At 39.6% G+C, this 25327-nt stretch overlaps 1 protein-coding gene across 1 annotated transcript; it reads left to right on the top strand.

The window, feature by feature from the left end:
- Positions 1 to 1331: 1331 nt before the first annotated feature.
- On the top strand, positions 1332 to 23995 carry dlgap2b (discs, large homolog-associated protein 2b; the record flags this gene model as incomplete). The annotated part of the gene is made up of 5 exons (XM_079255494.1): positions 1332 to 2417; positions 15542 to 15759; positions 17207 to 17360; positions 19504 to 19723; positions 23181 to 23995. 5 exons carry the CDS (start codon positions 1332 to 1334, stop codon positions 23993 to 23995), a joined length of 2493 nt encoding a protein of 830 aa, XP_079111620.1.
- Positions 23996 to 25327: the final 1332 nt, after the last annotated feature.

The following is a 25327-nucleotide window of genomic DNA, read 5'->3' as shown; positions in this document are numbered from 1 at the left end:
TCTGTGGTATAAGAGAAAAGCAAAGTCGAGACGTGACTGAAGGCAACATAGGCTGTTTCCATCTTTAAAAATTAAGCATATTTGTTCTTGTTCAAATAGTTTTTTAAATATTTGTTTCAAGCTTCACTGTTTAAAGAATTAGTTTCTACTGGATATAAAGGCAGGAACTGGTTCCTCTAAACCCAAGTTATATGGCTTCATATGATATAAATATTTGCAACATATTACAATAATATTTTTTCTGCCATTTTAACCAATATCTATTTTTGTTTAGAATTTGGATACTATCTATAATTGTTTAATTGTTCTACATCAGCAGTTGTATGAAATTGCACTCTATGCTAAGCTTATGGCAGATATTTGCAATTATCAGGGTATGAATAATATGAAAACTTGTACTGCTGGATAATCTCTTCTAATAACATCTGCTTGTTTTTCTTCTGTTGGTGTACTCCTGTGTCTCTATAAGCTGTTTAGATCATGTCAACATGACAATATGCTACCAAAATTACCCTTTTGTATTTAACACATCCACAGAGCATATTTTTCTTTTTTTTTTATTATTTTATTCCTGTTTCAAACTTTCTTCAGTGATCCACATGGAAATCTTGCATATGAATACTTTAAGTGGACATCTGGACAGTTAAATATAAAAAGTAGCAGATAAGTTATGAGTTATGACAGATTTTTAAAGGTAATCATTGAACGTGATGAATACTTTCACTGAGCTTCCAATCATCCGCTTTGTTTTTCCAATTCATTTTTTTATATGAAGATATGATGCAAATTAAGGAAAAAAAATGCAATAACTTTGCCAGTATAAGAAGTAAAATATTTTTCTTGATAGAAGAACATAATTTAAGTCAATAGATTTTATGATGTTTTTCTACATCTAAAAAAAAAAAAAAGACTCCTTTGTTATACTGCAGATTAATCCAGCTTTCTTCCATCATTGAGGCTAATAACTTACTTTTAATACAGAGTGATAAAGTTTAAATAACTCTTCAAAATAAATTATTTATTCTGTAAAACAAATGCTTACTCTTTAGACATTTGTTGGTAAATGGATGCAAAAGTATCACAGTGTCATTAATTTGTTTTTTGCTGAAAAGGTCCAGATAGTAATTTAAATGTAGAAATGAAAAAAAGGCCTCTAACTCAGTAGTGGCTGGAATATAAAGTAAATTAACTGGAATAAGAAAGTCAATACTACTGAAACTAATGTTTACATTTTTTTTTTTTTGTCCTTCTCTATAACAGACCAGAAGTTTTCATCTTGGTCTCCACCTCGGAAGTTCAATGAAGCCAGACGCCTCCCTCCTGCCAGGAACATGAAGGGCTTATCGGGCAGCCGTTCCCAGCACCAGATTCCCTTATCCCATGGTTTGGACTATGATCCCCATGTCCATGACCTCCACACTCACCATGGCTCTGACTCCCGCCACCCGTCATACCTGCTCAGCCCCACAGAGAGCTGCCCTATGGACTTCCACCACCGCTACTCTCCTCGCAGCTCCATCCACTCTGACTGTATGATGATGTCTCCTGTCACGATAGCCCCACCTACTGTGTCTGACCACATCTCCAGCAGCACCTTCCCCAGAATGCACTACAGCTCTCAGTATTATGACTCAGCCACACGGGAAGACTGTGCTGCCATCACAGCGTCCGCCACCTCACCAGCTGTTGCTGCCGCTGCAGCTGCAGCAGCTGCATCCTCCCACCACACTGGCACCAAGAGTAACCGCCTTCCAGCAAATCTGTTAGACCAGTTTGAGAAACAACTGCCACTCCATCGCGACGGCTTCCATACGCTACAGTACCAGCGCACTTCCACAACCACTGAGCAACGCAGTGAGAGTCCTGGCCGCATTAGACATCTTGTTCACTCTGTTCAGAAGCTCTTCACCAAATCCCACTCACTGGAGGGGTCATCCAAGATGAATGGCACAAAAGGTGACATTGTAGGAGGTGGAGGAGGAGCAGGGGGTTATTACCATCATGGCCACCACTCTTCCAAACATGGTAGCAAGAGGAGCAAGAGTAAAGAACGGAAGCACCGCTCTGCTGGCTGGTGGAGCTCAGACGACAACTTGGATAGTGACAGTACATACCGTCCACCAAGTGTCATGTCGCGGCACCACGGGGAGCATATCAGCCATTGCTATCCAGATTCCATGCATAGTCACCACTTTGGAGACCTGTCACTAAAGACCTCTAGGAGTAACAATGATGTCAAGTGTTCAGCTTGTGAAAGCATGGCCATGGCACCAGAGGGCAAATTCATGAAGAGGAGCTCCTGGTCGACGCTAACTGTCAGCCAGGCTAAAGAGGCTTATCGGAAGTCATCGCTTAATTTAGAGAAACCCATGATGCACACAGACCTCAAACCATCACGAACGTGTCACTATCTTCAGGTAAGTGGTACTTTTCCTAATGAAATCTGACTTGGCAGATTTTTAGCAGACATAGTTCCTAACTATCAAATAGTCAGTAACAATTACATACTTGTGCTTCTACTCTTGACAGTGAAACTGAATCAATCTACCTTTATTTATAAAGCACCTTTCACACAAAAAAGTAGCATACAGTGCTTTACATTATCGCAAAAGAAAGAGAAAATATTACCAATGAAATTCCCCTAAATCAAGAACCCAAGAAACCCACAAAAACACAACACAGCAAATGCGTTAAATCCGGTCTTAGAGGTACTGTCCCAACCCCATTAACTGTATCAGGAAGCTAAAACACTAAAAAAAAAAAAATAAAAAAGGTTAAGACTAAATAAAAATGTAAGAGAATAAAAATGTCAAACATTACAATAAAGATACAGTAAGAAACACTAAAAGACAAATTATATACCTTTACCAAAGTCTAATCGAAATGAGGAAGATCAAGTTATGGTTCCACATGGAAAGTGTTTTATTTTTATGCCAAACTGGGTCATGCTGGCTTCTTGTAAAATACCCCAACAAATCCAGCCATAACTTTTTCTTACCAAACACATGAGACTAACCATAAATAATTCACACATGTACAAACATAATGTCTAGCCACCTGCAAGGTTAGTGGCTCTTAATATAGCTATCATTAATATCCGAGTGTCCAATTTGTGTTTTGGGATCTCCCTTCTGCTTGCCTGGTAATGTGAATTGCCTGAAGCGAGCAAGCAAGAGCCCACAGCAGAGCAGCGTAAGTGACATGACAGATACCCAGTTTAAACTGGAGTAGAGATTGATTTCAAAGTGGTTTGCAGAGGAAGTAGCGACAAAGGCTGGTTAAAGCATCTTAAGATTTCACAACTGAATACACAGAAGAATCAGCTGATCAATTAAGTCATGTGGGCTGGTATTTAAATTGGCTGACACACTGCAATGAGGACTGAGATTAATTAATAGCTTTCCTGCACCAGTGCAGACAATATACATACATAAAGCAAGTAAAGGCAGACACTTAATTGTTAAGTGGTGCTTCTGTCTCCAAATCAAACATGCAGCTCTCTAACCTTTGTCACTGCTCAATGACCAGAAAAGCTCATGTAGTATCTTAAAGCAGATTTTTACTGATATAAAAAATGAATTGCATGCAGACATCATAAGAGTCATTCATTTGAGGAAAAAAAAATACTAACAGTAATTGAGATTAATACCCACTCATGCCTGTTTAAATCCTTCTGTGCGAGACATAGTGAGATTGATGAATTGATTAGAAATCCTGACAGGGAATTATATGGATTCCACTCACCTTGCTGTTACTGTTCTAAATGCAATAACAGTGCCCAGAAATGTGAGAAGTCAATATATTTAACCAGATTCTCTTTTGTGTGCTCACCTCAGGGAGCTATTGTCTAAATGAAGTAAATCAATGTCATGATGGAAAAGCACTGTGAACAGATGCAGAGCTGAACCAGAATGTAGATAGCAGAAAGGTTTGGCATTTTAATGAAAAACAGGAGCTTTTTAGCTGGAAGTGTTGCAGGGGATTGGCAACAAATGGCAACAGAAATGACTGTTCTCAGTTGTTAGACTTGCAATCCAACCTGTGCATGCCAAAAGACACATTTCTGCTTTATTTGATTAAATTCATTTTCATTTTTAAAGGTAGTTGTGTATTATCAAATATTTTCAGCCTTGACATTGCAGTAGGAAACAAAAAGATGTCAAGATGCAGAAGTGCAATGATGTTCTTGCACAATGCCAGTTTCTCCTCTTGGCATTTTCCCTGCACATTAATTCTGTGTTTTTTGTAGATGGCACGCATATGTTAGAGTAAGTTCCTACCAGACAGACAGACCCAACTTTTTAATGATGGGTGAAATCTGAAAGAAAAAACTGTAATTAATCATCACGACTAATCCGGGACACAGGCAAGCAGAATATTGATCAAACTTTACACACGAGAATTTGGTATTGATAGCTACTCGGCAAACAACAGAAACTAGGAACACATTTGAGTCGCATGCGTTGGACAAAAAGGGTTGAACTTGAACAGTTAAAACCATATCCACCTATCTATCTATCTATCTATCTATCTATCTATGCAGAGTGACTAATGCCTGATGCAGGGACTGAGTGTTGGCAAATGACCTAAAGGAAACACAAGAGACAAAAGTTGCAGAAAACATTAAAAAGAAAAAAAAAGATACAATGCCATGGCTATAACACTTGTTTGCAAACTGTATCATTTCCCTTAGAAGAGTTTGCTCTTTCAGCTTCCAAATGGCACTTTATTTACTATCAATCAGAGCTTCAATTACAGTTTAACAATTATGGGTAGTTTGTTGGTTGGGAAGCAATATTTTCCTTTTCCCCCTTCGGGGATGAATAAAGTTTCTTTGATTTGATTTGATTATTGAACATTTTCACTATAAAATATGGTTATGTTTAATATTTTAATCAAAGCTTTAAGAAAACAGCTAAACATAGAATCACACCAAGAAAACCATTTAAACAAGGCCAGAGCCTGAACTTTATTGGACATTTTTTACTTATTTCCTGACATACTTGTACTATAAAGACCCACTCCATAACTTTTTGATTAAAACAGAGAAAGGGACAAAAGTTATCTCGTCTTTTGCTGGCTGGAGAAAGCTAATAAGTCAGGAAGGATGCAAGATAGATGCTGAATTAACCATCAATAAGGTGCACGTGATGGGGAAAATGGAAAAAGCTCTGTAGTGTTCTTTAAATCTAGCTTCCAGCTCTCCGTGTACCTGGTCTGTACCACTATCTCATATGAGACCCTTGCTTCTTTACATCGTGGTATGATCCTGTCATTTCCTCTAATGAAATTGACTGCATGGAAATCCCATTAAAATAAAAGTTGTGCTCTTTCTAAAGAGTTCACCCTTTTATCTTATCTTCCACCTCTTTCATTCACAACACATCTCTGATCCAAACCAAAAGTAACTGTTGATGCAGCAAAAGCACAAAAGTACGGTGGCCCTGAAGTGTCACAGCAAAACAAAAGCTACAACACATTAGGCCACAACACATTAAGCCACAACACAACACAACACATTTAGTCACAACACAACTCATTTTGCCACAACACAACACATTTTTTTTTTCATTATTTCCTCTTCTTGGGACCACTGCAATGGAATTTACATGATCTGAAGTGAGCAGTGAGTTACGTAACATCACAGGCAGTTAGCTGTTTTCTGTCTTTAAAGTCCGAGAAAAAAAATAATCAAAAGATATATCACTTCCGTTGTGGCTTATTGTGTTTTATTGTGGCCAATTGTGTTGTGGCTGAATGTGTTCTGGCTAAATGTGTTCTGGCTAAATGTGTTCTGGCTAAATGTGTTGTGTTGTGACATGGTTTAATGTGCTGTGTTGTGGCGAATTGTGTTGTGGCTTAATATGTTGTGTTGTAGCTAATTTTGGTTTGCTGTGACACTTCAGGACCCCTGTACAAAAGTCAGGAAGTAATGTTGGCAGCCAACGGTAGACTGCACAATTTCATGAGATACAATTCTAGTTCATGGGACATTATAAACTGACAGGATCCTGATTACTATGTTTCACTGTTACGGCACAGACCATTATGGCAGAGCTCTTCCTCACCATTCTACCTCTCCTTTAAAATGACCATTTACATCATTGATTTCCCACAACAAAGGGATGAGTAGTTGTTCATTCCATAAATTCCTGGTTCAGAAGTTAAGTAAAGTCATTATTTTGAATTCAATCCGAATGGAGCTAAATAGACTTGAGAACAAATCAAGAAAAAGAAGAAAAACAAGTTTCAAAGCAGTCAGTGACAAAGCTTCATTTCTTTATGAAAAAGATTGAATCTATCTTACACATAAAACATATTGATGTACATGCTGCTTACACCTTTGGAGAAAACCCCTTATCCACCTCAGTACTCAGTTCAGTGGTTGACTTTACGTGGGGTTAAGTGCTTACTGAAGCCTGAAACAGCAGATGATGATGGATGCCTTTTTCCAAAACCATATATTTTTCATGAATTTTCATGATTTGGTTACATCTATTCAGTTTAGGAAAACTGAATTTAATGCATGTGTTTGATATTCGCTGACTTGCTGCTGTGAATTTCAGTGGTGACAGTAAGTTCTTTTGAAATCTTGCTCTGTCCTCCTTGTTTTCAGAGACAGGGGATGTTGATTCTTTGCTCAGTTATTTCACTCTATTACTCTTTGAAGAGCACAGTCACACAGGCAGAAAATGCTGCTGTTTAGGTGGAATGAGGAGTCTGAGTCTCAGAGAAGCATACTTTGGGCATGCTTCTGTGTCAGGAGGCAGAGAGCCTTCAGGGGCCACATGGGTGCATTCTGTCCTGGGCATGTCCACAAAGATGGCCTTGTTCAGAAGAAAGACACAGAAAATCTATCCAGGAAAAGTCTGAATGTTCTGATTAGATTAGATTTATTTGTTGTCTGCTTCCTTTTGAAAGTTTATTGGTGATGACAAGTTCAACAAGTTTAACAAGCAACAAACAGAAGTAAAACAAAAAACAGGAGTCTAAACAGTTTTGTTGATCAATTGTGTTAGACTGGATACACACATTGCAAATAAAATGACAATCTGTCTGAATTTTTAATTCACTGTGTAGACAGGAAAAAAAGACATGTTCTTAGAAATGATAAACCTTCAATAAATCTGATCTGCTGACTCATTGATCTCTAAAAAAAAAAAAAAAAAAAAAAAAAAAAAAAAAAAAAAAGAAAACATCCATCTATCCATCTTCTGCTGCTTATCCAAGATCGGGTCGCGGGGGCAGCAGCCTAAGCAGGGAAACCAAGACTTCCCTCTCCCCAGCCATATTTGCCAACTGTGCAGGGGGGATCCCAAGGCGTTCCCAGGCTAGCCGAGAGATATAATCCCTCCAGCATGTCCTGGGTCTTCCCTGGGGTCTCCTCCCAGAGGGATGTGCCCAGAACACCTCACCAGGGAGGCGTCCAGGAAGCATCCTGACCAGATGCTGGAGCCACCTGAACTGGTTCCTCTCGATGCGGAGGAGCAGCGTCTCTACTCTGAGCCCCTCTCGGATGACCAAGCTTCTCCCCCTATTTCTAAGGAAGAGCCCGGCCACCCTGCAGAGGAAACTAATTTCAGCCGCCTGTATACGAGATCTTGTTCGTTCGGTCACGACCCACAGCTTATGACCATAGGTGAGGGTAGGAATGTAGATCGACTGGTAAATTGAGAGCTTTGCCTTCTGGTTTAGCTCCTTCTTCACCACGACAGACCGGCACGTAGTCCGCATAACTGCAGGCACCGCACCGGTCCGTCTGTCGAACTCACGCTCCATCCTTCCCTCACTCGTGAACAAGACCCAGAGATATTTAAACTCCTCCACTTAAGGCAGGACCTCACTCCCGACCCGGAGAGGGCAATTCAATTCCAGCTGAGGATTATGGTCTCAGATTTGGAGGTGCTGATTCTCATCCCAGCCACTTCACACTCGGCTGCGAATTGCTCAAGCGAGAGCTGGAGATCACGGCCAGATGAAGCCAACAGGACCACGTCATCCGCAAAAAGCTGAGACCCAATCCTGAGGCCACCAAGCCGGACCCCCTCAACACCTCGGCTGCTCCTAGAAATTCTGTCCATAAAAGTTATGAACAGAATCGGTAAAGAAGGGCAGCCTTGGCGGAGTCCAGTGGAAACGAATCCGACTTACTACCGGCAATGCGGAACAAGCTCGTACAAGTGGGTCTGGTACCCCATACCCCCACAGGAGCCCCTAGGGGACTCAGTCAAACGCCATCTGCAGGTCCACAAAGCACATGTAGACTGGTTGGGCAAACTCCCATGCCCCCTCCAGGACCCGAAAGAGTATAGAGCTGGTCCACTGTTCCACGACCAGGACAAAAACCACATTGCTCCTCTTCAATCAGAAGTTCGACTATCTGACAAGGCTGAGGAGTATGATTTCCCTGTAATTGGAACACATCCTCTGGTCCCCCTTCTTAAAAAGGGGGACCACCACCCCAGTCTGCCAGTCCAGAGGCGCTGTCCCCGATGTCTAAGCAATACTGCAGAGACGTGTCAGCCAGGACAGCCCCACATCATCCAGAGCTTTAAAGAACTCCGGGCGGGTCTCATCCACCCCCAAGGCTTTGCCACCAAGGAGCTTTTTACCATCTCAGCAACTTCAACCCCAGAGATAGAGTCCACCCCTGAGTCCCCCAGCTGTGCTTCCTCATCGGAAGACGTGTTGGTAGGATTGAGGAGGTCTTCGAAGTATTCCCTTCACCAACCCACAACGTCCCAAGTTGAGGTCAGTAGCTCCCCATTTTCACTGTACACAGTATTGACGGAGCACTGTTTCCCCCTCCTGAGCCACCTGATGGTGGACCAGAATCGCCTTGAAGCCGTCTGGTAGTCTTTCTCCATGGCCTTGCTTAACTCCTCCCACCCCCGAGTTTTTTCCTTGGCGCTTAGCCTGTTGGTACTTATGAGATGCATCCAGAGTCACACAGGCCAAGAAGGCCTGATAGGACTCCTTCTTCAGCTTGACGGCATCCCTCACTGCTGGTGTCCAGCAACGAGTTCTGGGATTACCACCACCACCACAGGCACCAACGACCTTACGGCCACAGCTCCGGCTTGCCGCCACAACAACAGAGGCACAGAACACAGCCTATTCGGACTCTGCCAGATGTTCCCAGCAGACACTCACAACATGTTTGGGCCTGACCGGTTTCCTCCCCCACCATCTGAGGCAACTCACCATCAGGTGGTAATCAGTTGACAGCTCCGCCCCCCTCTTCATCCGAGTGTCCAAGGCATCTGGCCGCAGGTCCGATGATACAACTACAAAATCGATCATCGAATTGCGCCCCATGGAGTCCTGATGCCAGGTGTACATATGGACACTGTTATGGTCGAACAGGGTGTTTGTTATGGACAATCCATGACGAGCACAGAAGTCCAATAACCAAACACCATTTGAGTTCAAAGGGGGGGACCATCCCTCCCAATCACACCCCTCCAGGTCTCACTGTCATTGCCCATGTGAGTCCCCCAGCAATGGAGTCCCCAGAAGGAGCACCCTCCAACACTCCCTCCAAGGACTCCAGAAAGGGTGGGTACTCTTAACTTCTGTTTGGTGCATAAGCACAGACAACAGTCAGAACCCATCCCCCTGACCTGAAGGCGCAGGGAAACTACCCTTTGATTCCACCAGGGTAAACCCCAATGTGCAGGCACAAAGCCAGGGGCTAATGAGAATGCCCACACCTGCTCGGTGCCTCTCACCGTGAGCAACTCCAGAGTGGAAGAAGGTCCAACCCCTCTCGAGGGTACTGGTTCCAGAGCCCAAGCCATGCGTCGAGGTGAGTCCAACTATATCTAGCCGGAACCACTTCAATTTGCACTCAAGCTCAGGCTCCTTCCCCACCAGAGAGGTGACATTCCACATCCCTAGAGCCAGCGAGCCAGTTTCTGCAGCCGGGGATCGGAACGCCAGGGTCCCCGCCTCTTGCTGCCACACAGCTCACATTGTACCTGACCCCTATGGCTCCTCCTGCAGATGGTGAGCCCACAGGAGGTGGGGCCCATGTAACCCTTTTGGGCTGAGTTTGACCCGGCCCCACGGGCAAAGGGCCAGCCACCAGACACAGTGACCCGTGTCCAGGCAAGGGAACATTTATACCATGGTTGTAGTCAACTTTATGTACTAATTTTACTTTGAAAATTTGAAAAGGTGAGGAAAGAAAATTGTCCCTCCTTGACCAGTCTGTTACTGAAATTAGTCAGGATGTGCTTATGTCTCGTCTAGTAACACCTGGGTCATACTGTTTGACACTGCAGTTATCAAATCAATATTTTATCAGAGCACACTAACTGATGGTCTGGAAAAGCTTTCATGATCATGAATGAGATATAGTCTGAATGAGATCTTTTTCTGTTGCAGTCTTTGGATTTTATTGTGTTTGGCAGCTTTGCAAAAGAAATAAAAAAAGAGCAACTGTACTGGGACTTCAGCTATATAAACGTACACTTCTCACAAAATTGTGCATGATAAGAATGTCATACTATTGTACTTTACTATAGCATTATTTAGATGTTAGTTTGGTTTTGTGAGTTTCAAAACTTCACACACATTTTAAAAGTTGATTATGTTTAGTATAATGATTCACTGCATGATCATGTTGTCCTGCATAACATTGCACTCTGTTGTTTTGATCAATTAACTAGTTCACTAACTCTTAAACAAGCAACACAGCCATTCCCTATATGGCACGTCTCATGCTACCACTAGAGTGAAAGCACTGCCAGCTTTCAAAAGTGACCAAAACATCGGCCAGAAAGCATCGGAACTGAGAAGTAGTCTGTGGTCACCACCTGCAGAACCAATCCTTCATTGTTTGTTTTTTGCCTATACTAATACTAATTTCCACCTGTTGTCTATTCCATTTACACAACAGCATGTGAAATTGATTGTCAATCTGTGTTGCTCCCTGTGTGGAGCAACACAGATTGACAGTGGACAGTTTCATTTCACAGAAGTGTGGTTGATTTGGAGTTACATTGTGTTGTTTAAGTGTCTTTATTTTGTTTGAGCAGTGTAATTCTCTCATTTTGTTGCCATCTCCTAAGAAAAGAAACTGAGTTGCTAAGTTTTAGCTGCGTTATGTGAGTATAGCATTTAGCATGTCTTGTCGTTTTACTGGTAGGTCTTTCCAATATGTCGCCTTCTCAAATTAAGCAGGGAACCTTTTCCTTTTTCTCTTAGCAGAAGAAAGTTTTTTGTCTACACATAAGTCAATTTAGAGATTGTCTGAAATGTAAGCAGTGAGTAAGGCTCTCTCAAATGAGTTTGCTGTTTTTAAAGAAGACCTCCTGTAACATGGCTTATAGGGGTTTATTGCCCAATGTTTTTTTTATTTTTTTTATTTTGGCAGATGGTACAATTGATCATGTTTTTGTCATGTTATATTGACTAAACTTGCAGATTTTTCTACACAAATTAAGTAGTTAATATGTCTTCTATATGAGAAGTAAAAGATTAGTCACCTTCCTGGTTCCGTACAGGAAATGATGCTCACAACAGCAGTGTACTTAAGTAGAAATTACTGGTTGGTTAACTGTATTTTTTACTCGTTTGTATTGTCAAATATTAAATAAAGTTGTTCATTTGTAAAATGAACAACTTTTTCAGATCAAAAATGCACGTCTTTGCAGACATTTCAGAATTAATTTAGTTATGATAAATGTTAAAAAAAACAAAAAAACAAAAAACAATTACCCAATGGGCTACATAATAGCACATCAACAAAATTCAGTGCAGTTTGAGGTCTCCTTTGGGTGTTACAAAGCTGAACATTTCCCTAAAACCCAAAGTGTGCATGAACACAACAACCTTTTTAGTGCAAACTTCTCTTCAATTACAGACATGTTAATCTTTCATTACTGTCCTGTCTGTATATTTTGCCGTTAAAGGGAGATTGCTTCTGTTGTATTGGACAAACAAAGGCAGATGTGAAAAAGAAGACAAGCATGAAACATGTTTCAGAACTTCAAAGAAAAGGAAATACCAGTCAGTATGAAAAATGAACTCAAAAGTAATAAACTTCTATTTGAGTTTTATTTATATCCAATCCAACTTAAATTATAAAAGCTCTTTAAAACAAGCACAGCTAAGCAAAGTGGTGCACAGAATAATATAAACAGCACAGTGATTAAATTTAGAGATTAATAAAATCAGATAAACTAAACTAAAAGCAAAATAAAATGTAAAAACCAAAACATCAACAACTCAAGAGTGAGGAAATCCAAAGAGAGCAGATGAGTTTTATGATCAAATGTAGAGATTTCACAGAGACAAGTTGCATTCCACAATCTGAGACCAGAATAAAAGTATTCTGTTCGAGTACTTGCTCATTACCAAACATCTATGTGCAGCTTGTGCAAATTGTTTTACTGATTCTATTTCATAGCAACTGATGTATAGCACACAATCTGAAGTTCTGCGGACTAATTGTAGAAATGACATTACAGCATTTTAATAATGATTATGTTAATGTGAACCAGAAATTATGCAGACCTCATTGTATAAAGTTATATGAATTTGACTCGAATACGTCTACTGAAAAGATGGTGACAACACTAGTTGAGCATTTCCTTTACCACATTTCCACAATATTGTATGTCATTCATACCCAAGATGATTTTCAACTATTCTGCTTGATCCATTTTTCACCGAACTGTTTAATGCTACTTTGGTCCACATAGTACTGACATATTTAATCAAAATCTGACTAGCTTTCTTTCCATTAGAATTTTTTCTAAAATGTTTTGATGGCAATGCAGCACAGTGCAAAATGTTTTAGTATGAACACTGATACATCCAAGTTGCACTGTTAAAACCATTACAACCCATTTATTACTTAATGCAGTCTACATGGGCTGCACGGCTAATACAATGCAAGCTAGTGACAAACTGCTGGCTGCCGTGCACACTAAGTTCAATGTGGAATGGGGGGGTTAAAAAATACCTAATAAGTTTTAGGAAGAATCCCAATGGAAATAAGAGTTGAGCCAATTTAAATGGCACAAGCAACAGTAAAGTCCTCTCGATGATGATTCTCACTTTGGTCAGACCAAGAGAAATAGATGCCCCTCACAGTTTTTCCTTTCAGTCCTTCTGACCAGTGGTGCTTTCTTCCCTGTGGAGAAAGGGATTGGACAGGTTGGCCTAACCTTTCTCCATGCATGCTGCAAAGCCTTAGTCCACTGACTGAACCACAGTGCATAGGAGAAAGCTTCAGGTCTCAAAATCAAGGCTCTTCACTCAGAAACACAGATTTGCTATTTTCTCATTTGTTTGTTTGTTGACACTAATTGGCCCTGCCATGGACTGGCGAGCATTCCAGGGTGTACCCTGCCTTTTGCGTCAAATCACGGCAATGCCATCTCAAGATGCCTTCCAGAAAAAAAAGAACAAAGAAGAAAGCCAACACATAATAGCTGAGTGTGTCAGGAAATGTCCCTCAGCAGTCTAAACCTATAGCAGCATAACTAAGGGATGCTAACCATTCCTAACTATAGGACTTATCAAAAAGATCAATCTTCAGTCTAATCTTAAAGTCTAATCAGTCTAATCTTAAAGGTGGGGAGGGTGTCTGCTTCCCTAACACTAGGGAAGCTTATTCCATAAGAGAGGGGCCTGATAGCCAAAGGCTCTGCCTCCCACTCGGCTCTTTGAGACTCTAGGAACCACAAGTAAGCCTGCAGTCTGGGAACAAAGTACTCTGCTTGGTATATAAGGAACTATGAGGTGATATGTAGTGGTGCCTGGCTGTGGAGGACTTTATATGTATGGAAAAAGGATTTTAAATTCTATTCTAGATTCAACAGGCAGCCAATGAAGAGTGGTTAAAACTGGAGCGATATGATCTCTCTTGCTGGTTCTGGACAGGACTCTGGCTGCAGAATTCTGGATCAGCTGAAGACTTTTCAGGGCATATTTAGGACAGCCCAGTAATAGAGAGTTACAGTAATCTAGTCTTGAAGTAACAAAAGCGTGAACCAGTTTTTCTGCATCGATCTGAGACAGAATGTCCCTAATTTTGGCTATATTACATAAATGAAAGAAGGCTGTTTTAGTAATCTGCTTAATATGTGGGCCAAAGGATAGGTCCGAGTCAAATATTACTCCAAGGTTTCTCACTGTAGCACTGGAAGCTAAAGTAATGCCATCTAGGTTTATTATAAAACTGGAAAATTTAGCTCTGAGTTTTTCAGATCCAATGAGAATTACTTCAGTCTTATCTGAGTTTAAGAGGAGAAAATTTCTAGACATCCAAGTCTTTATGTCTATGAGACAATTTTGTAGCCTATTGGGCTGATTTGTTTCAACTGGTTTAAAGGATAAGTATATTTGAGTATCATCTGAATCACAATGAAAGTTTATTCCATGTTGTCTAATAATTTTGCCTAAAGGGAGCATATATAGTGTGAAGAGTATTGGTCCAAGTACAGAACCTTGAGGAACTCCATGACTTACTGTAGTTTGTGAGGAGGACTTGTCATTTACATGAACAAACAGACGTCTATCAGATAAATATCATTTAAACCAGCTTAACGCTGTACCTGTAATTCCAATTACCTGTTCTAGTCTTTCTACAAAGACTAGAACAGGTAATTGGTAATAGTCTTTGTGATCAACTGTATCAAATCCAGCACTAAGATCAAGCAAGTTAAATACAGAAAGAAGTCCTTTGTCCGAGGCCATAAGAAGGTCATCAGTAAATTTCATCAATGCCGTCTCAGTGCTATGATGAGCTCTAAATCCTGACTGAAACTCTTCAAATAAATTATTTCTGCTCAGGTGGGCATGTAGCTGAGCTCAAACTATTTTCCCCAGAATTTTGGAAATAAACGGGAGATTAGATATAGGTCTATAATTTGTGATCACCTTGTACATATCCTGTCACTAAAGACATATTGATAAGATTTAGGAGAGATGTATCAACTAAAGGGAAAATGTCCTGAAAGAGGCTCGTTTGGAGAGGGTTGAAGATACAGGTGGATGGTTTAGATGAAGATATTTTAGTTCATTCAGAGGGTTGTACAGGATAGAAACTATTTAGACACAAGTCAGATCCTGGTTCTAAGGATGCTTCGGAGACCACAACAGGCTCAACATTATAAGTAGAAGGAAGAATATTGTGGATTTGATCTCTAATAGTATCAATTTTATTCCTGAAAAAATACATGAAATCATCATAGCTAAGTGACAAAGGGATACATGGCTCAACAGCGCTCCGGCTCCTAGTAACCTGGCTACAGTGCTGAAAAGAAACCAACACCTCTATGACACCAATTGTACAGCATAAAAGATTGAGCAACTTTTGGTTTTGCTCTGCAGATACAATAACATACAAAATCACCACAAAAACTCTTGAATACTTAACAATTCCTAACAATATGCACTCATGTCCATGGTGACATAAAACACAAATTCTTACTCTATTACGACCAAAAAGCAAAAATATAACTGTACAGTGCTACATATAAATAATCGTTTGTAGAAATGAATCTAGTAATATTTGCTCTCACAGGTGCCCCAGGATGAGTGGAGTGGATACCCCGGTGAGAAAGATGAGGAGATCCCATGTCGGCGCATGCGGAGCAGTAGCTACGTCAAAGCAATGGGGGAGGTGGATGATGAAAGTGGAGATTCTGACAACAGTCCAAAGACCTCTCCTCAGAAGACCATTCGGCCTGATGCTCTTGTCCTTAAATCAGCCATGCAGAGACCCCATTTAGAACCCCACAGGTAGGCCTAGTTGCACAGCTCAAGGTACAGATTTAATGATTTTCAGGGTCTTTTTTAAAATGACACATTACAGAATTAATGGCTGCTCAAAGGGAGATACCAACTACATTAGATGTAAATAGTCAATAGATAGTCTCAGTTTAAGGTGGCAAAACAAAGCCAAATTCATCATCATTTCAATGCTGTGCTTGACAGCTGGTCTGATGGGATTGTGCTGATAAGTGCACATAAGTGATAAGTGATTTCATCAACATGGCACTGTGCAGGGGCATCCACTCTCTGGAAGATCAGTGATGGTTTTAAATGTTTTTCACATGTAAAATTTTTTCACCACTAAACAGTGAACCGCAAAATAGTTTAGACATGTTCTAAAGACCTTTTCTACACGAAAAGCAGCCACAACTGTTTGTCTTAGATCACTGCTACTGTTTTGTCTTCCTTGTTATTTTTGAAAGGTACAGTGCATAAGAATCATATTGGCCTACATCTAAATAGTAAAGATTGGCATATCAATGACTACAATATACCAAGCACAGCTATGAATCAGCGGTGGACAAATCCTTCCAAGAATAAAAACAGGTTTTTGTCTGTGAGTGGATCCATTTGCCTGAGGTACAGCTTAGACTGTTCTATAGGCTACTAGGTAATGGGTGTGTACATGTGTACCGTCTTCATGTGTACAGTTACTTTACCCATACTGTGCTGTAGCTCCTGTCAAACGAAGCTGGAGATAATTGTCCTTTTAGGGACACTACAGTAAAAATGGTTAAAACATGTAGAAATGAACTTTTTAGAGTTCACAAAGTTTGAGCCTTCCCTGTTAAGCATGTAATCAAACTTAAACTGTGCAATAGTGCTTGAAAAAGAAATTAGATTATTCACATTGTTCAAATGTCATCACTTTAATCTTTTATTCAATTATTTCTTTGTTGCATAATGTGACAGATAATGTCTGTTTTTTTTCCAATATTTTTTGGCAAACTGGCACAATATTCAGTGTTCCAGTGTGTATGGTTTTGGGCGTGTAATCAAGTGACCTTTACTTTGAATCTAAGCTTATGAGGCCTCGGATGGTTTTTATTCAGTTTTTATTCAGTTAATACTTATACTATAATACTATCTATATTTTAGGTCAACCAATGTTTATTTTGTTTGTGTATTTATATGGAGATTTAGATTTTTTTTTTAAAAATTTTATCCTAGCACCAAGCTCTGTTTCATGAGAACTAAATACATGAAGTCTGCAGTTCACAAGAATACTTTAAGCTACATATCAAAAATAGTTTGCTTTTCAATTAATCTTATGAGATGAGTCATTCAAGTCAGTCATATTCAGTTCTGACAGCACATATTTGATTAACCACTGTTATGTCCATATTATTATAACATGTTTTGTGGATTTTGAACTGTGAAATCATGTCTGTCCCTACCCCCCGTCCTTGTTCAGCCAGGGTTACCACTTGCAAACCAGAGATATGCGACACCATCCAAGTGTCACGCTGGATCCTGCCACCACCTTTCATCCCCCTCCCTTTCGCTCTCGCAACCAGAGCTACATGCGTGCTGTCAGCACCCTCAGTCAGGCTAGCTGCGTCAGCCAGGTGAGTTTCAAACACGCACCACACAGAGGCAGCATTTGAAGACAAAGATGAGTGCTTTCACACTGATTTATATCTAGTAAGTTTTTAAAGGGTTATGCAAAGATAAACTGTGGAGGTGCAACGCTGATTCCTACATCACAGTCATACTTGTCTTTACATTTCTCAGTTAGCACATGACCTACAACCCAAATCTTAGAACATTTTTATTTACCAATGAAATATTTTTGGCATCGTCAAGAGATGTATTTTATGATCACTTTCAGTACATTTCTAATATTGTACAAGTTTAAAGTTCCAGAGTTTCCAGGAGTTTGCCAACTACTTTTCTACTGATGTTAAATCACATGAAAATATGCATTCATCTGAAAGTGACGGTAGTCCTCTTACATAAAAGGTCCACCATATTTCAACAGTAGCCAAACACTGACTCTAGAGCAAATCTTTGTTTTTCTTGGCCATAGTTTTCCCTATAAGCTTAAAAGGGGAGAACAAAGTGAAATATATTCATTTTCCTGCAGTCTAAACATTCACCACTAGATGTCACTAAATCTTTCACATCCCAGTTTTCATTTCTACAAGTCACAGGCACTGTAATGGCTTTTTCCTTCATCACAAGCAGGAAATTAGGTGGCACTACAGAAATAAGAGGTAACAGCAATAAGAGTAACTTCATGTGGTTTTAGACAGGAATAAAAGCATCCATTCATGGTACACTCAATGTACAGTTCCACATGCAGTCTCATTTAGTTTGGTCTGCACATACCTCCTGATACGTTTATGAACAAACAAAAAAAAGGGATGTTTCAGGCCACAGCCCTTCCACAGACTGCCCTCACACCCCTTTTTTTTGTTTGTTAATAAACATAGGGAGCTACTTCTAGTGTGCAGACCAATTTTTCTCTTTTTGTCACTAATGTCTTCGGATCCGGCACCTAGCTTTATCTTTATGAGGATTTAAACTTTTTTCATTTAGTTTTCTTAGCAGCATTTTCAGCAATAAGCCTAGTTGTAGTTAAATTTAAAATGAGATATTGAGTAAGTCACAATTTAGTATGGGATACACAAATTCTTTTTAAACTGCATGTAATAAATTAACAATAAAAAAGGTTTTTTTTTTTTTTTTTTTAATATGGACACCACATTTTATGCACCAAAGCAGAGACAAGCCCTTTAGACAAAAGAATTTAATGTCTAACCCCACATTACACACCAAACTTTTCAGGTTTGTCCTATAATACCCTGCTGTGAATCTATGCAGTTGGATCTTTTGTGCAAGTCTGTTTTGGAGCACCATGGTGGCACAAGACGTGGTTGCTGCAGTAAGAAGATCTATGACAGAGCCAGCAACAAAGCTTCTGTATGGACAAGGAGTAACAGGAGGAGAGATTTTGCTCAAAAGAGGGGTTGTACAATCGCCTTACTTTTGTGGGTGCTCTTTTCTAGTTTAATAAGGATTACAATTAAAAAAAGAAGAAACATTTTCAAATGACAATATAACCTTCTCTGCTTATGATAGAACTTCATAAGCTCTGTACTAAAGCATTGAGAAAATTATGTTTATAGCATATTAATTCAGCTGCAAATTGTTGTTTTAGGGGGAATAAAATTAATTCTGTCCAAAATACAAGTATATTTATTCTAATGTCACAAGAACTCTAAAATTTCTACACTAGCGCTGTAAATGATGACACATGTAAAGCTAGAATATAGTGGCATAATTTTGTTGCACTGTGTTATGAATTAATCTCATGTAGGCAGAGCTGTTTGGCGTATTTCAAAGGCACCTAAATTACAGGAAGGCAAGGCAAGTTTATTTGTATAGCACACTTCATGTACAAGACAATATAAAGTGCTTTACATTAAAATAGACAGTGGAAGCTAAAGAACTGAAACCCATGTTTTTCCTTCTGTAGTCTTCAGCATGATAGATCTGTATATTTTCAGGAAATAATATTTTTATGACTGTTAATTGTTGTCATCTGCATTTTCCTTAACTTGATCTGACATTCATTCAGTTTAAGGTCGAATTTGACAGTGCCCTTTCCTTACCTTCATATTTGCTGTACAAAGGGGAAGAATCAGAGTGAGAAAGAGAAAGGAAGAGGAAAAATTAAGGACTGCTATTCCTGTTTTTGTCTCTCAGGTGAGTGAGACTGAGATCAATGGCCAGTTTGAGTCAGTTTGCGAGTCCGTTTTTAGTGAAGTAGAATCCCAGGCCATGGAGGCCTTGGACCTGCCTGGTTCGTTCCGAACTCGAAGCCACAGTTACCTCCGTGCAATTCAGGCTGGTTATTCCCAAGATGACGACTGCTTGCCTTCAATGACATCCTCCACTGTCACTTCAACTCTCAGATCCACAACAGGTAAAACAACCCCCTCCCCCCCAAATGAGAGAGGGCTTAGACTACATATCCTCATACATCGTATACATGCGCACTAATCTAACATACCTACATATGTACAGTGGGGAACCCTTGAGATTCAGAGATTCAAGTAATATTTTTTTTTATATTTAGAAGCTGCGGCATTCTTTGTGATTTTACGACTGCATATTCTCAGTAGTTCAGAAGGACTTGCTTGTCACTTTCCATGATTCATATATTAGCATTAGCTTCTGGTTGGTTACTTGTAAAATTGCCAAGCTATAAATACGTTAATAGGTAGGACGGCTATATTAAAATTAGTGAAAGAGCAACACACAACCACGGTGCACATTATCACAGCACAACCACATTACATGGCATGCCTAAGAGGAACAGTCTTTACCCCAAGCATGTTGAAGTGTGGTGTCGTGTGTTGCAACGGGTGTGAGTTACTTAAGGAGGAGTTACCTGAAACTGGCCAGGGGTAGGTGAGTGGTAGGTTGTTGACATGTCTGCATTGAGAGGACATACTGGACAAGCTTTCCACTTGCCCTACCCCTGCTGCCATTGTTCCCTCACATTAGCACATGTTTGGTGACACATATTTTAAGTGCCATCTTCAAAAACAAAATAAAATAAACATAAATAAATAAAATAATCACAAGCAATTAGTAATCAATTTAAGGTAAGTTGACATGTTCAGTAACATAAACCACATGCACACACCCACACACAAACACATGCACACATACTGGTTGCACAAAGGAACTGTCTGCTGGTTTCCAATTCTCACAATTAAAAAAATATATTATTGTGACTTATTTGTAACATTGTTGTATTGTGTTGCATCAAATTCTAATTTGTCAGCACCAGAATCAGATAAACAGACATGCATTTATATAAATAAGTCACTGAGGGACTTCATCTTGCTGCAAGTTTTACATCATCACATAACACCAAATGTAAACATGCTGTGGTTTACAAATAATTTTCTTTAATGTGTTTCTTTGACTCTTGAATATGTTTAAAGTGACTGTTTAAACATGATTAAAACACTTAAGGCTGAGAGCCTTAAATGTTCTAACACTTAAAGTTATCAAGATTTGTGCAACACAATCCAATATAACCAAATTTAGCATTTCAGGCTCTTTGTGCAATCAGTCTTTGTAGTAACTCACTAAATGTATTTGGTGTTTGCCTGCGAGAGTAAAGCTATGAACCCTATTGAAACATTTTGCTGTAAGAAAATGCTTTTATATAGAGACAGATATATATTTACATATGTTATGACCATATTATGTACTTCAATTGGTTTTGTACTTTTTTTCTGTAAATTTAATTCTGGAGACTTTGCATCTCTGCTATTTTTTTTTCTTGTTTAATCTGGTTTTATCTGGAGTTTTCTTTTGGAATCCTCTCATTTTCAATTTGGTTTCCATTTACAATGTCTTCATGACAGAAGTACTGAGGATAAAGGAGTGTTCTCCAATCCCACCGTCTTATTTGCTGAACTCTTCATTGGCTCCAAATCTGTCAGATCTATATGGCCTGTAAGAAAGTAGCTGTACATCATGCTGTGAAGTTGCACTTTGGAGATTAGAGTGATAAATCCTTTACAATATGACATGAGGTTCTAGAAATCCAGACAAGGTGACCTTTGGATGGTGATTAGTTATATCCAATATTATTCCAGATTATTTCACTGTAATTATTGTCTGACTGTAAAAATGTGCTTTGGTGTGCCCGTTGCACTGTCCTTCGAGATAAGTTACCTTAAAATTAAATACAGTAACTCAACTTGGCTATGATCACTGGTTCTTAATATTAGTTTATAATCAATTTGTAAGCAACTAATGAGCCAAACCCAGAGGTTAGTGGGCCCTTGAGTGGGGAGGGGATCCCATGATGCTCCATAAGGCAGCCGTGCAGCAAACCCCTCTCCATTTGACCATCCATCTCTTGAAGGATAACCAGGGGGAAAGAACAACTGGAGGCATCAGTGATGATTGTTGCAGGTATTTTAATGTTGACACGCATACATATATCTATGGATATGTGTGTTTTTGCACTGCCTTCTCAGTAAAAATTAGTTAGACCTGATTATGTAGGTGGTAGAAATATTTCTTTATGTTATCCGGCGCAGTAAACACGGTTCCAAACAACTCATAAAACCTCAGACATTTGGTCGATTTGTTTATTTAGACACTGATGCGTCTTAATATTGATAAGTGATGGATGTGATGCTGGCTTTTGTGAGTTGTTTGCCATGTCTCTATTTTACGTGTTCTTAGACCATATTGTAAGTATAACTGTATGAAAGATGTACCATAAAAACATTTTAAAATGTTTTCATGTCTAAACCATAAAATAGCACTGAATGTTATCGCATTGCCACTGTGTCTCCAATCATTTGTCAGAGCGGCATCAGCCTGCTGTACGTGTGTGGACCTTTTTTTTTTTCTTTCTAAGAAAATTTGACTTTTTAAAAAAAAGGCCACATGTGGCAACGTCTAACGCTTGGCATTGAGTTTGTCAGCTGTCTTTGACTGTGGGATTGCAGCCTCTCTCCAATGTAGACTGAAAAGGGGAGGTGTTATTTCTCCCCTTGCCGGGTTACATACTACTCCACATGGTCTTATCATCCACCTTGGACCTGATATGTTCAATAGGGTTCATATCTGCTTCTTGACCCCGTGGGTTGTGATTCCTCCTCTCCCTTTGCATCTTTTCTTTTGCACAAAATGGCACAAGTTTCAAGTCACAGCAAAGGATTTCAGATCTTTTGCTAAAAGAGTTTGCTAAAAGGATTTCTGATTTGGTGGCAGCTGATGTATTTCATGTTTAATTCCCCTTTTTGTTGTGCTGTGCAGTGAAAAGATGGAAAGAAGCCTTGAGATGACTGAGAAGGCAGTGTAAAAACATTGTGAAAAGCCTACAGTATGTGAGTTGATTGGAAGTCATTGTAAAGGGACAAAAGAAAAAAAAAGTGTTTACTGCATTTGTTCTTACAAAATTAGTAAAACTCAGACTTGACCCTCTACAAAAGCTGAACAATTGCAGTTCTCAGAGTCTGTTCCTGAGAATAGTTTTTTTTTTTTTAACTGTCCTCCCTGCTTGAATACACCTTACTCAAATTGTGAACATACAGGCAAGTTGTTAAGGAGATCCGTCCATCTGAATTAGGTGTGGTGGGGTAAGGAAACAATTTCTTGAATTGTACTGCTTTTAGGTAAGACTTTAGACAGATCAAGCATTTTAAATTCTACCAGCAATGCATATTCATTTTTTTTCAACTCTTGTGCAGTCAGTCCGAGTCAGTGTTTTATCTTTTGCTCACATACTGTAAGTTTTCCATAGATATGTGCTTATTTTTCTAGATAAGACTATCAGATCATTCAAACTCCAGCTGTTCTTTCACAATGAATGTCCTGTTTGCATACTCACCTTTTTCTTCCAGAGGGATATGATATTGTGGATGGGACATCTTTACTAAATGATGACATGATAGAGGATGATGATGGTGCTAGCTCTTCTGCCTACGCGGAGCTTGAGAGGCTGGAAAGAGAGACTGCTGCTGCCCGCAGCCAGCACAGTACTAGCTCCACTGTAACAGCAATCTCTGTCCCACCGGCATCGCCTCCTTCATACAGGATCCCGACTGCCTCACCCATCGCCAACTCTGAGCCACCGGTCCCTCAGGCCATTCAGGCCTTTAAAGAGTCTGCTAACATGGTTGCTGCCTTCAACTTGCAGTGGAAAGATGAAATCTCAGCCATGCGCTATGAGCTAGCAGAGCTGCGTAGAGATGTCTGTGGGGAATTAAAAACTTTCAACAGCAACTTCTTCAACTTTACTCAGTGCTACAATATGTGGACTTTGTGCCGGGAGCCTTGCAGTGACAGCACCACGCAAACTGATGACAGAGTGTCCATAGGGATTCAAGCGGGCTCAAGCTGGTCTGTTCGACAAAATACAGTGGACAAGTCAGTGATGTGCCAACCGGAGCCAGCACCATTCAGTATCATGGATTTGATGGATCCACCTCGAATTGAAATCATAGAGGGGACTCCAGAAAGCACACCAGAGGGGTCCGGCAGCCCGGCCAGCCCACTACCAATAGAGGACTTTCCATGGGAGATCAATAAAAAACAAAAGGCTCATAAGCAGGCAGATACAAGTGGCCACACAGGTGGTCATAGAAGTGCCAGTCTAGAATTTTGGAGCCGGAAATACACAAGTGGGCCCATGTCATATTTGTCTATGTCATTTTAATCATTCACATTTTCCATATTTTCTGTAAAATGAGACGGCAAGGTCAGGTCCAAGCCTGCTATTGTTAAGAAAAGCTAGGCAATGCTGTTACGTCCCTTTACTCTATGCAGACACAGAGTCTGTCATCTCTTGGACAGGTTACCACACTGTTCAAGCCAATTTTTAACAAGTGTCTTGCTTTGCCATGGAATAAAACAGGAAGATGTTTTCCATCAGAATGAGGTGACATACAAGTGTGAGAGAGAAAGTTGCTGGTATTTCAGATCCGCAAGTGCCAACAAGAGCAGCATCATCTACCCTACACTGTCTTAAATGCCCAACTAAGAGAGAGTGAAAGAAAATGGAAATCTGAGGGGTACTTAATGATACTAAATCAGTAATCAGCCATTGTGTAGTGAGACACGTCAACCTGGTTCTGCACATGAATCCAAATGACTCATGTTCATTCCAGTTTCTCCTCATGTAGAAACATATTAAGCACCTATATACACTGAAAAAATACTGTGAATAAACTTTATAAGCCCTAGTTTTGTAATGAATGCATAAAATAAAGACATTATTTAAGAATATATTGATATATTATTTACCTACTCTAATCAAAGCATTTCTTTGCCATAACCTTCATCCATTTTGTAGCAAGTTACATATGTAAAGGGCATTTTTTGAAAATCTTCAACAAAATAAAGGTGTTCTGGGTATTGAAATTATAAACCACACATCTAAAATACATACTGTGACTATAAGGATTTAAACACCACCGACATGGTTTGCAAATAACCACTACAAGCCCAAACAAATTTGCTAAAATAACACTGTAAAGGTTGCACTGTCACAAGGCTCTCTCGACTTAGTCCCGAAACAAAATTGTTTACAATCAATTTTTTTCATAAAGTATAGCTGTATGTGGAGAGTAAAACAGAAAGAATCAACAGTGATCATGAAGTATGAATGTAATGGCTTCAGTTCATTCCTGCACAAGCTACATTCATTTTTAAAACTATGTATATGTACTATATAAATGTACCATTTTGTATATAGAGAAACTTATATTCAATACTTGTACTGTTTGCAGTTACAAAGAAATACTGTGTTCTGATAGTGCTTAAAAAGGATTTTAGTTTTAATGTGGTTCTGAACCAGACATTCATTTTTATATCTCAATTTCTGTTGTCATGTCTCCTGATTTTCAGCAAGTTTATCACCAACTGTGTTTTCTTTATCTTCTGGCACCTCGTGAGGCCGATTCTCATGCACTGTTGACTGCAAGTCCTTTAATGTTATACAGTCTTACTGTAGGAGCCATGTGTCATTGTTAAGTTCACACATACAACT

Source organism: Telmatherina bonti (assembly GCF_933228915.1).
Source record: "Telmatherina bonti genome assembly, chromosome: 16".
NCBI lineage: Eukaryota > Metazoa > Chordata > Actinopteri > Atheriniformes > Telmatherinidae > Telmatherina > Telmatherina bonti.
The sequence above is the reverse complement of the archived record's forward strand: the minus strand, read 5'-3'. Positions and strand labels throughout refer to the sequence as shown.